Source organism: Micromys minutus (genome assembly GCF_963924665.1).
Source record: "Micromys minutus genome assembly, chromosome: 4".
In the NCBI taxonomy this organism is placed as follows: domain Eukaryota; kingdom Metazoa; phylum Chordata; class Mammalia; order Rodentia; family Muridae; genus Micromys; species Micromys minutus.
The window spans coordinates 83126646-83139124 of NC_137973.1; the positions used below are offsets into that span (position 1 = coordinate 83126646).

Sequence of the window (12479 nt, forward strand, 5' to 3'; positions counted from 1 at the left end):
AATAGATTTCCACCATAGCATAGAAAGCCTTTCCTAGTTTGGTGCCTGACTAACTAAAACCTTATTTTATGATATTTTACTCTTTGCCCACTAGACTTCAACCTCATTGGCATCATTTTTTAAACACCTTTTCCTATTTCACATTTGGTTCCCACTACCCTAAACAACTTTGACCTTGAACTCCTTATTATTCTGCCTCAGACTCCTGAGGACCAGGGTTATAGGCGTGTACCACCTTACATGACTTTGTACAATTTTTAAAATACATACCTGTACTTCATATACATACAGAAATTATAAAATTACAAAAGTATATTACTTAGACTAAATTCCACACACGTGGCACCACAGACTTCTCCCTTTTTTCTTCATTAGATGATTCTGATACTTACCTGTGTTTGAACACCTCTGGTTTGTGTTTTAATGCAGATTTAGTTAGTGGGTGGTTAGCTTTAATTTTCAACTTGGCACAATCTAGAGTCACGTAGAAGAAATTGCCCATGAGATATGGTCTTGATCAGATTGTCTTAAGGATATGTTTGAAATGGATTCCCTAGGTAGGGTTCTGAGCTATGTGAGTGTAGACATTGAGTTGACATAAGCAAGGATCCATGTGTTCATTGTCTCTGCTGGTGGCTGACTCTGACTAGCTATTTTGAGTTTCTGTTCCTCTGACTTGTGCCACTGTGATGAATAGTAATTTGGGATTAGGAGTTAAAGCAAGCCCTTGTCCCGCCCCCACCTCAGTTTGTTTTGTCAGGATATTTTATTACAGTAACAGAAGCAAACTGACAGTTAACTACTGGAGAGATTTAGACTGGAATTAGGTAGAGATGGAAAAGTCAGGTACAATTTGTATCCCTCTTAAAATATGTTGGCATTTGTGATACATAACCTTATATAAAATTCAAAAATTGATAAAAACTAATTTGATGTTGAATGCGTAGTGGTTACTTTTAAGGAGTAATGGCAGAGAACGAGATGGATTTAAGGGAGAACAACATCCATGATCTGATTTGTTCATTTTCTTAGTATGTTTAAAAACTAATCTTTAGTCCAAAGGTGAAAAAAATGTAGGGCTTCCAGAAGCTTAAAAATATACTACAAGTTGCCATCTCTCACTGCCTGCCCAACTCTGCTGTTTTATTTTCCTCTTAGCAGTCCAAGTTAGGTGGTCAGTGGTTGACATGTACTGTTTTCTGCCACAAGCAAAGGGACAGAAGAGGAGTGTGCTGCTGTTAGTGGTCCAGATGTAAAGATCATACTTTGGGTCTATGACTTTCATGTCCGACGCTTCATATAAAGGTATGGAGTGGAATTTGGGAGGAGAGTCTGGACTTAATGCATAGATGAGACCTCAGTCTCTAATTCTCTCCCTTCTCTGTCTAGCCTTTGTGGCATGGGAAAGTGTTCATTCTGCATGCATACTTGCCCCAAGAAGAACTCTTAATAGATGAGGAGGCCTTCCACAGGAAGTTTCTGATTAGTGCTATTTTCAGCCCAAGGTGGAAGGGATACTTTCGTAGGTTTTCTACAGTCTTGTTCCCCATTTTGTATTGCTCTCTGCTTTGGTGCTTTATTTTTGGGGGCTCCAGCTACCACGACCTCCCCAAACTCTTGATGATTTTAACTCTGGAAAGCCATGTATTTGCTGTCTCTTTCCCTGCTCCGTAGGGTAGGATCCCCTTCAACAGGGGCCAGGGCAGATGTGAGCATTGTTAGCTTCGTTTACTGATCACTGTCCTGTGTGTCTGTCTTGTTTGTCAAGTGGAAAATAATTTCCATACTCTTTAAAAACTCAGATTTTTAAAATCAAAGTAGTAGCTAATTTTTACTCTATTTAATCTGTGACCAGAGGTGAGTAAGAGTCCTTGGAAGGGACATGGCTCAGAAGTTTTTTGTTTTTTTTTTTTTGTTTTTTTTTTTTTGTCGTGTTTTTTGTTCCTTTGAGAGGCTAACTCCAGTGTTAAGGACTCTCTCACTTCTGGTTTCCATGGGCACCTGGAATCTCATGCCCGTATCCATACTGACACCTACATACACATACACATACACATAATGAAATCAAATAGAGCTGCAAACAGTTTTAGGAGAGTGAAGTAATCAAATAATGTATTTCATGAGGACTGTTAATTATTCTATTTTTTTGTAGACTACATTTAAAGGGACAAGATTTAAAGCAATTGTCCTAATTTTCCTGTTGCCGTGATAAAAGGCTCTGACTAAACTTTAGGGAGAGATGGTTTATTTTAGCTCACAATTCTAGGTTAGAAACCCATCATAGTAGGGAAGTTAAGGCATTGGGAGTTTGAAGCAGCTGGTGACATGTCTCCAGTCACAGAGCATTGCACACATGAATGCTGTTGCTTAGCTTGTTTTCTCTACTTGAATACAGTCTGAGCCCAAACTGAGCTCCCATCTGCAGAGGCAAGTCTTCCCACTTCATTTAGCACTGCATGGCCTTCTCAGACATCTATCTATCTCCCAGGTGATTGTAGAATTCATCAAATTCACAGTTAACACTAGCTATCCACATGACTGATTTTGAAGGCCTGTAGATGAAAATGGCCATGGGTGAATTGCAGAAACGGGAAGCAGTTTGAGAACTATATAGGGGGAAGAAGGTAGTGCAGAGTTTTTAGAAGCATAGATTGTGACTTTTTATGTCTCGATCCCCGAAATATTTGGTGAAATGAAGATTTTTGTAGTCCCCTTTCTTTCATGAATTCCTATTATAAAGAAATAGTCTTTATAATACGTTTAGTTGGATGCTTGTGAACACTAACGTTTCAGAAGAAGCTGTGTAAAGTAGGGCTGCCATTCCAGTAGCAGCCCTGTGTTGAGATGTCTGAAGTGGGCTGAAGCTTCATGTACTAATGTCTAGACATACTGGATCTGTGTTTCTTGATGGGTTGGGTCTGGAATAGAAGCAGATACACAAAAGTACTCCAGATAAAATCTCTCTGGACTTAACAGTACTTCCCTGAGGTGGAGGCAAATGGCATGTGCAATTTTACAGATGATGTAACTATGAAAGAGTGCCTAGGAAAGGTACATATATCTTTGATCATTATTTTAATGCTTTTTACAATCAACTGCTTAAAAGGTCATGTTATACAACACATACTTAGTATTTTTACTTAGAACAAACAGAATCATGTATTAAAAATGAGTCTGTTGTGCGGCATTTTATTCGATTTTTTTTTCCCCAAACCTTTAACAATTCAAAATATTGTAGGATCTTGCAACTCAAGTTAGTTTAGGCTAAATTTTGTTTTGTTTTTAATAGTATGAGCGCTTATCCTTTTGCTTTATGACCAGAGCTGATATTTTGTAAATAAGGTTGCTGTAGTCTTTTTGAAGGGCTCTCGTGTATTATGAATCTGAGGTCCTATAATCCAGTGAGCACAGTAGTCTAGTGTTCAGTGGCAAGTAGCAGAGAAGAGAATTCTTTGCAATGAAGATTAGTTTTTAGATTTGCTGTTGAATGCTTGAATAGCCCATGAATTTTATTAGTACAGAAAAACAACCAAAGCTTTGTAGCAAGGGTCGAATAAAATAAGGCTTTTAGAACAAGGCTTACATAGCTTGTTTCTATTTTGTGAATTTAAGAAACAAATAGCTGTTTTTAAGCACCTAGAAATTATAGTTACTAAAATAAAAGAATTCAAATGAAAATGTTGTAATTAGTTGTAACACAAAAGTATTTTATTTGCTTCAGATGGTAATACAGCATGTTTTGTGGCATGCCTAACTTTGAGATGCGTGTGAATAGACAAAGAGCATCTCGAAGATGGTATGAGCATTTGCATCAGTCGAATTACCTTGCCTTTCAGAAATTATTTGACTTACTTACATTATTTTTTCTCTTGTTCTAAAGACAAGATCTCATGGCACTCAGGCTATTAGCTATAGCTGAGGATGACCTTGAACTTCTTATCCTCCCATCTTTGCCTCTAAAGTGCTAAGATTACAGGTGTGTGCCACTACACTTGCTTTGACAGTTCTTTTATCCACAAAATAGGTATATGGTTACCTATGTTTTTCTGTATAGCTTTTTACTTTACAATTGTGTAGGAATTGTGCAGGCATTATGGCATCTTTCATATAATATATATGAAATAAGCATTAACTCACACACTAAAGTAAGTGAAATGACTTTAGACTTTGCTTTTGAAATACAGCCTTTGCCAGGATTCAAGCAATCCTTCTGCCTCAAGCAACAGCAACTTTAGATGCTCACAACTGAACCTGGTGACTTTGTTTGTTTTTTGGTCATCCTTCTGATCACAGGAATGTATCGCTTTGTTATATGATCAGCAACAAGTGTAGTTTAAAATTTTTGTTTATTTTTCTCAAGATAGTTTTTTCTCGGTGTAGCCCTGGCTGTCTTGGAACTCATTCTATAGACCAGGCTGGTCTTAAACTCAGAAATCTACCTGTTTCTGCCTCCTGAATGCTGGGATTAAAGGCATGTACCACCACTGCCCAGCATTAAGGACTTTCTTTTTAAGTGTTTGCACAGCTGTGTTTGAGAGGTGTGTTTTAGGTTTGGGGTGTTGGGGTTTGACTTCAGGGCCCCTCACATGCAAAGTCAGTGTCTTGTTGAATTATATTTATCTCCTGAGCCCTTTTGTTATTTTGAGACAAGAGTTCACTATGTCCAGGATGACAGGATTTGTGTATGTAATTAGACTCCTGAGGGTAGACACTGAAACTAGAGTGTTGCCAGGCTTGCAGGCCATCAAGACCTGTAATCTCCCTGTCTCTTCCCAGTTTTAGGATTATTACCCTGAGGGATCTGTGTGGTTCTCCTCTTTTGGTATACTTTCTTGGGTTCTTGTGCTTCTGCCTCTTGTCTGACCCTTATTCCACCCTAATCCCTTCCACCCCCTTCTCCAACACTAGTAGAAGAGAAAGAAGGTTAGAGGGGAAAGAGGGCATAGTCCTTCTTAAGCTACTTCCTGCTAATTCAGGACATTAAGTTCCTTGGGGCAAGTCCAAGTTTTTGTTAAGCAGCAGTCTCTCCAGGCCCTCTCTGGTCTATGCCATTTTAAAGACCCGGAATTAAACTATCTGCAGCTGGCAAAAATCACGCCACCTCTAGTGCAGGAGGCAAATCATAATCACCTCCTGTGAAGCAGCCTCTTATCCCACACCTGGGATTTAAAAAACAAAACAAAACCAAAAAACCACTTATAAAATTGGGATTTTTTTAAGAAACCAAAATTGTCAGAACAGTTCTGCACTGAGTCCTCTGTGTGGTAACATGTTACCAACAGCTGTTTCCTGGGCCTCATCACTTCACGTTTATTTATTTATTCTTTTACTTGTTCAGCCATCTTGTTAGCCTGTCAGGTTCTCAGAATCATATTGATTCCGTAATACTATTATGAAAGACCAAAAATTTCTTTCTTGTTAGTGTCTGATTGATTGTAGACTTAGTAAATGAAATACGTCTTCAATCTAAGGCTCTCTGTTTTGCAGAAATTTTAAATTTGAGAGTATGTGTTCATGGGTAATGTCTGTCATACACGTAAGAATATTAACAAATCACCTCGCTCTGTTGAAGATAATGTGTATCATGGCTACATGCTATGTCATAAAGTACGTTATGAAACTTAGTAGAATGAAGTTTGCTCATGTGTACCTTAAAGTATTTTTGTTATTCACAAATCTATAAACAGTAACATAGTCATAGTGACCATATTGTGACTTCCCTTCACAGATAACAAGTTGTGATAGTCCAGCTGTATAAATAATTCCTCAAGTCTCAGTGTGACATGGACATTAACAGTGATGCCATATAAATACCCATGCTTGGAAATTAAGTACACGGTGAACCTCTTCAAAAGGTAAGAAAAGAGTTCATTCTCTAAGGCCGAGTGAGGTAGAATGGGCTCCTTTGCTTTTCTTTCCAATGTATCGGGCTTTTAAGGTCTATGTCCAGTGGAGCCTGTCTAAATACTAGTAGAACTCAGCTTTAAGTGCCGGTTCTTTTGTGAAATTAACAGTAACAGATATTCTTCTTTGGCCAATAATAGAGGTGATGCTCTCCTCCTGAGAATAAGTCCTTCTCCTGAGAAATGTCTAGCACTGTGGCCAGAATTTTAGAGTGCCTTCCTTCATATATTCTCAGGGCCTCTGCTTCTGATGGTGGCTACCACTTTGTAGAACATGTCCTGCTTTGCTTTGTGATGGACTTCTGGGGAGGGCAGAGAAGTTATTAGTTGGAGTCTTCAGTATTAGGCTGAATTTTCAAGTCAGCCTTAACTCTATTGGATCATGTTTTTCCTGGGTTCCCCTTCATGTTAATTTAGAGCTTTAAACAACAGGAAAATAATTGAATTTAGGCAGATTTTCTACTTTGAATATACTGGAAAGAATAATATTAAAAAGAAGAGGTTGTATTTATAGTTGGTAGATCATAGGCCTGATCTGTGAAAAGCAGTTTCTTTCTACTTAATTTTTTTTATTAATATAAATAGAAAAATTAATAAGGACTTATAGAGGTAAATATGTATACTAGAGTACAGTTCTATAGGGCATTAGAATGAGAATACAAGTTTGAGAAGAAAAAATAAAATCCATTTTAAATATTACAGAAGCTCTGGGCATGGTGGTGCATGCTTTTAATTCCAGCACAGGGAAGGCAGAAGGAGATGAACGTTTGTGAGCTGGGGGTGGCCAAATCTATATAGTGAATTCCAGGATAAACAGGACTATGTAGAGAGACCCTGTTTGAACCCCCTGCCCCAACAACAACAAAATAACGGGCATGATTATCTGTGTACGCCTGTAACCCCAGGGCTTGGGACTTCAATTAAATTCAGCAACATAAGGAGATTTGAGGTCTTTCTGGGCTACTGGAAACCCTATCTCGAAAAACTGGGTATGCTGGCTCATACCATTAATCCCAACACTCAGGAGTCAGAGGCAGGTAGATTTCTGTGAGTTTGGTTAGCCTGGGCTACATAGTAAGATGATGTTATTCCTTCCCACTCCTCCCCACCCCCCAAAAAACCAGACAAACATAAACCAACATAATACAGCATTTACAGTAATGAAGAGCTTATTATGTACATTAAATGTATAACAGGCACTGAATAAGTACAATACTTACAGATTCTGTTGGCTATAATTACATAGACCAGTACATCACCTTTAACAGTGATCACTTTATTTTTACTAGATAGAACCCTGATTTACAAGGTTTGGTAATAGTATCAGTCCTTAATTATTACAATACTTCACTTAAAATCCATTTAAAAGTACCTAGTTTAATAGTTAAAGTGGCAAGATTAGTCATTAACATCTGCTTGTCGTTTTTCTAGAACTGTTATTTGCAGGTGGGCATTTGTAAAACCTAATTAGCTGGAGCATATAGTCTTTGAAAAGGGTACCATAACATACTAGTAAAACTGCAGTTAAATCTGATATGCCAGGAATTGTACTGTTATTGAATTTATTAAAATATCAGTATTCAACTCAGAAAACTTGCTTTTTTCTTTTTGTTGATAATCTGATGGTCAGGGGTGGTGATATGTACCTGTAATCCCAGTACTTGGGAGGCAGAGACAGAAAGGTCTCTGAGTTTAAGGCCATTTTGGACCATACAGTTCATTCCAGGACAGCCAGGGCTATATAGGGAGACCTTGTTTCCAAAACAAAACAAAAAACCCAACAGCAATAAAGAAAATACATAGGGCAAAAAGTAACAGAGGCTATCTTTAGTAGCTGAATCTTGGAACATGTTAGTGAATATTACGTGTGCCGTGTATGATATAGAAGACAACGTAGTTAGCCTAATGTTTTTTGTTGTTTTTGATCGGTTTTTCAAACTTTGGGTCTTGACCCCTTTAGGGGTTGGATGACTTTTTCATAGGGGTTGCATATCATATATTTACATTATGATTCATAACAGTAGCAAAGTTACAGTTATGAAGTAGTGGTGAATTAATTTTATGGTTGGGGGTCACCACAATGTGAAGGACTATATTAAAGAGTCACAGTACTAGGAAGGTTGAGAACCACTGGTTTAGGTCCTGGTTCTTGTATTCAGTGCTATATCTAGGAATCCTTTAGTTCATCTGTAAGAGGAAGGGAAAAGGAAAAAAAAACAGCAACAACAAAAAAATCTTAAGAGTAAATTTAAATTGTAGGAAAGTTCTGAGTCATACTTTACTCAAGTTACTAATTGAGTTGTCTGTAAGGATTTGTTACACCCTTTTAGTTATTTCTTCTAGTTCTACCTAGTTGCTTAGTGCCCCTGGGGTTGCTTACTGGGAAGCACCAAATCATTACTGTGAAGGTAATGCAGCCTCTGTATACTTTATAGTCAGGGCAAATTGTTAGCATATATTAATTTCCTTATTTAATATCTTTTTTATCATTTTATTTTAAAGAGAGGCGTTTAAGAGGTTCTAGTATTCTCCAAGGCTGAAGCTGGGAGTCTGAAAGTCCGAAGTGTAAACTGTATTGTAGATCATAGCTCCATCTTCTTCAGGATATAAGGAAAAGAAATAATATTTCCACAATGATAGACCTTTGGTTGTACAGGTAAGTTATTCAGTTTTGCAGTAGAGAAGGCAACTGTAGTTTGATTTTGGCGGGAGGAGATATGTTATTTTCCATCCATCTTTACTAAAGATCAAGTATTTTCCCTTTTTTATTTCCCAACAAAGATGTAAATGAAATGACTGTTGGAATTACGAGAGACCAGTAGGCCTGCCTCTGAAACGTATATATTTAAGGAGCAGTATGAAGTATTTTGACTTCTTAGTTGTCTCAATGTATATATTCATTCAGGTCTACTCTTTGCCTATCAGTCTGTCTGTCCTGTCAACTATCTGTTGTTTCTGTCTTGATGATAAAGGAGATCCAGCTGTATATACCTGTGTAATGGAATCTTCAAACTTCAAAGCAGTTGCTATTAACCTTCAATGAATTGAGTGGTTAGGGTCTCAGGCATTATTCTGCTGCACTAGAGTGAGAATAGTACAGCTGAAATAACTTGTCTAAAAGAGTTGTGTGGCGAGGGATTTAGGAGACTTAGAGTTTAAGGCCACTCTGGGCATTATAGAATGTTCCAGGTATCCAGGGCTGAATAGCAAGATCCTGTCTCAAAACCACCACAGACCTGTGTGATAAGCACGGCCTAGTCTCTAGTCAGGCAGGAAACTCAGATCAGCAACGCTTACTCGCTCACTCTTCTCTCTCTCTCTCTCTCTCTCTCTTTTTTTGACTTTGGCTTTTGTACCTGAAAATACACAGGTATTGTGACCAGTATTCTATAAGTTTTTCACTTAATAAAAGTTAATAATATGATAATTATGTTGGTGTTGGTTGTGCATGGTCGTGTACACCTCTCAGCTCTCAGGGGAGGCAGAGGTAGGCAGATCTCTCTGAACATGAGACCAACCTGGTCTATTTAGTGAGTTCCAGGACAGCCAGAGCTACATAGTGAGACCTTGTCTTAAAAAACCAAGATGATGATGATGATGATGATGATGGTGATGATGATGATTTTGTTTAGTCTGTCCTGTTTCTTTTGGGTCTGATCCAGTTCTGTGGGTATAGTCACGGGTCCTAGGGGTTTATGATCTGAAAGAGCTAATGATGTTTTAGAATTTAGTAGTTTTTATAAAAGTAGGTTCAGTTTTGAGGGAAAGTGGGTCAGGGGAAGTCAGGTAAGAGAATGTGTGGATTTAGGGGAGGTTTGGGACTCGGCGTGGACAGGCTAAAAGAGTTCGGTTGAATAGCCCTTTTCAGTCTCTTGGGTAGTTGAGAACTAGGAGAATGGGGGAGCACAGGACACAGCGCTGCAGTCCAGCGAGGAACCGTACTCTTCCCGTTCTCTGCAAAGTGCTGCAGCTCATTAGTCAGTGGGTGACGCAGGATGGATTTTGGTCTTATTATTTGTTGGGTTTGCCCACATGAAAGTGTTAACTCCTGGTTTTCCTTAATTCTAAAACTATGGTAATACAATTTCTCTTACCAAGTATGTGTGGCTAAGGCTTTCACCTGCTGTCTCTTATTATAGTTTATTAGTAAGAATGTTCCTGAGCTAGTTGGCAAATGGGCTCACTTCTAGTTTCTTAATTACTTTATATTTGATAGAATATAATTACATGCCCAGACAGACCTCTTCAGCGGATTCTTTATTTAGCTAGAATAAGGGAAACTACAGCTTCAGTCTGCACTGCTTTGCTAAATAGACAAGTTTGGCAAAACAACACTGAGATTTGGTTGCAATAATGTAAACATACTTAGGTAAAGTGTGTATAATATGCTAATTCAGTCCAGGATAATCTTACAGTCTGTCATTTGAGGCTTCTTTAGCCAAAAAGATCATGGCATTATTTTTCATGTTTTGTTTAAATCATTGCAATCTAGTAAAATATTAAGGAGAATTTTATGTCTAATTGGACTTGCAATCGATAATTGAACTATATGTAAGAATACTGCCTGAAGGCATTGATCTCAGTGTCTCTCATATGCAGTATGTCTGAGTCTGGAGAGGGCTTGACATTCTGCAGGTCTTTCTTTTTCTTGCCTTTCCCCTTCTCTGTTCTATGTATCAAACATAGGTCTGAGTTTCTAGCAAGCTTCAGAACATGCTTCTAATGTGGACTCTGCAACTATACTTGAGTTATAGCAGTTTAAAGTACCAGGTAATACTTGCTGTTAAGTAAGCTCTTTCTGTTGGTCTCCAAAATGTTTATCTATTCTAGCATTTTTACAGTTTATTGGTCCTCACCCAGGACAGCTTCTTGATAATCACAGGCCAATAGTTGGGCTTTATTGTAATTGTTGGAAAGAACTAAAACCTTTTTAGGGACAAAGATACAGAAAGGGCTTGATCTTTGACACTAATCAGAGTTTTAATTTTATAGCCAAAATGAAGAAAAGTATAGGTATTCATAGGTGGTATTTGATAGAGATTTGCATTCATGTTTGTCCGTACATATACATGTGTATATGTGCATATATATTTATATATATTTTTTAATTTCCAGTATTAATGACAGATATCTGATTTAATATTTTTTTTCTGGAAGTTATATTACAGAGAAAGAGATTTTGTTCCTTGTTAAGATTTCCACATAGATCAATGTGGAAAGAAAAGAATGATTAAGGAAAGCCAGTTAACTGAAATCATGTAAGAGATTTATATGCCTTTAATTGGCATCACTCATTAAAAAACAAAATTCAGTGAGTTTCCAGTATTATTTTTCAACCACAAATTATGAAGATTATTAAATTTGTATTTTATTTTATAGTTTGCTTATAAAATTAATTTTAGTTTTAGATTCATATTTACATAGATATATGTATATAACCTTCAACTTTGAGTGCTCCAGATTTTAATACATCAAATAAATTACTTTTAACATTTTTCAGTTTATGTTCTTTTAACACATTTAAAGCTTAATTGACATTTATTGTAATTGAAAGTGGAAATTTTATGGGACTATCAGTGTATATTACCTGTGAGTAAAGTAGGACTGTCTTCTTGATGACAAGATGTTAGAAAGATAAATTAGTCATGTTCCTGCTGTGAGTGTTCAGATCGTGACGTTTCCTGATGGTATGTACCATGCTTACTGTTAACTTGATTTCCATGAGAGACTCTAGAACAAGTAAATGTGCTGTAGTCACAGATTTTAAAGTATCAACCGACTTACATTCCACAGAGCACTTTCCCTCCTTAACTCATTGTCAGAAGGTCAGCAGCAGGAACAGGGAAGGTACTTTAGTGGTTTCTTGGGTGACGTGTTGCTGTGGTCATCTGTAGTTCCACCTTCTCCAACGTTAGGTAATTGTAGTTGAGGCCTAGAAGGGACTATACTTGATTTGCATGGGGAGGAGTTCAAATGGCATTAAAAGGATTCTCCGTGATTGGCATGGTGAACTTACATTACAGCCATTCTTGGTATTTATCCATTCTGTACCCCACTTGAAATTAAGCAATGAAGTAGCAAAATATCTAAGAAAACCAAATGGATGAGGAATAGAGACTTGGAATATTAATGGTGTCTTTGTTCTTGATAACATGGAAGTCCTGGAAGATACCATTAGCTCTTTCAGAGTTTACCCAGGTGGATCAGTGAGGAATTACTCCAAACAGGCTTCACACTTTCTTCTTAGGAAGTTAAGCATCCTTACTAGAAAGCCCATTTGTCTTCCAAACAATGAGTTAAAGCTTTCCTGGACTACAGTCAGAAATTTAAAGAAAGGGTGTGTACATGTATGTGTAAAAATATACACAAATGTTATATATGTGAACTAATATTCCCTATTTCTGAAATGACTATTTCTTTTAGAGGACAGCTGATGCTTTTTGCCCTCCTCAGGATACCTTCAACTATTGACATGCCTTTCTCTAGAGATGGAAGCAAGCTACTGTTATAACTTCCTGTTCACTATATAATTAATATCCCAGAAGGTCCCCTATTATCTCCTTTTTATCAAGGCAT

General features: G+C 37.4%; 1 protein-coding gene across 2 annotated transcripts in view; it reads left to right on the plus strand.

Moving 5' to 3' along the window:
• ZZZ3 (zinc finger ZZ-type containing 3) overlaps positions 1 to 12479 on the plus strand; it is a 52527-nt gene that overhangs the window by 11630 nt on the left and 28418 nt on the right. For both annotated transcript variants that reach the window (XM_080916341.1, XM_080916342.1), the window contains exons 2-3: positions 5729 to 5855; positions 8406 to 8559. Coding sequence is in view for 1 of the 2 variants with exons in the window: in XM_080916342.1 (XP_080772468.1) it covers positions 8537 to 8559 (23 nt within the window). In the remaining variant the exon portion in view is untranslated. The remainder of the gene's footprint in view (positions 1 to 5728; positions 5856 to 8405; positions 8560 to 12479) is intronic.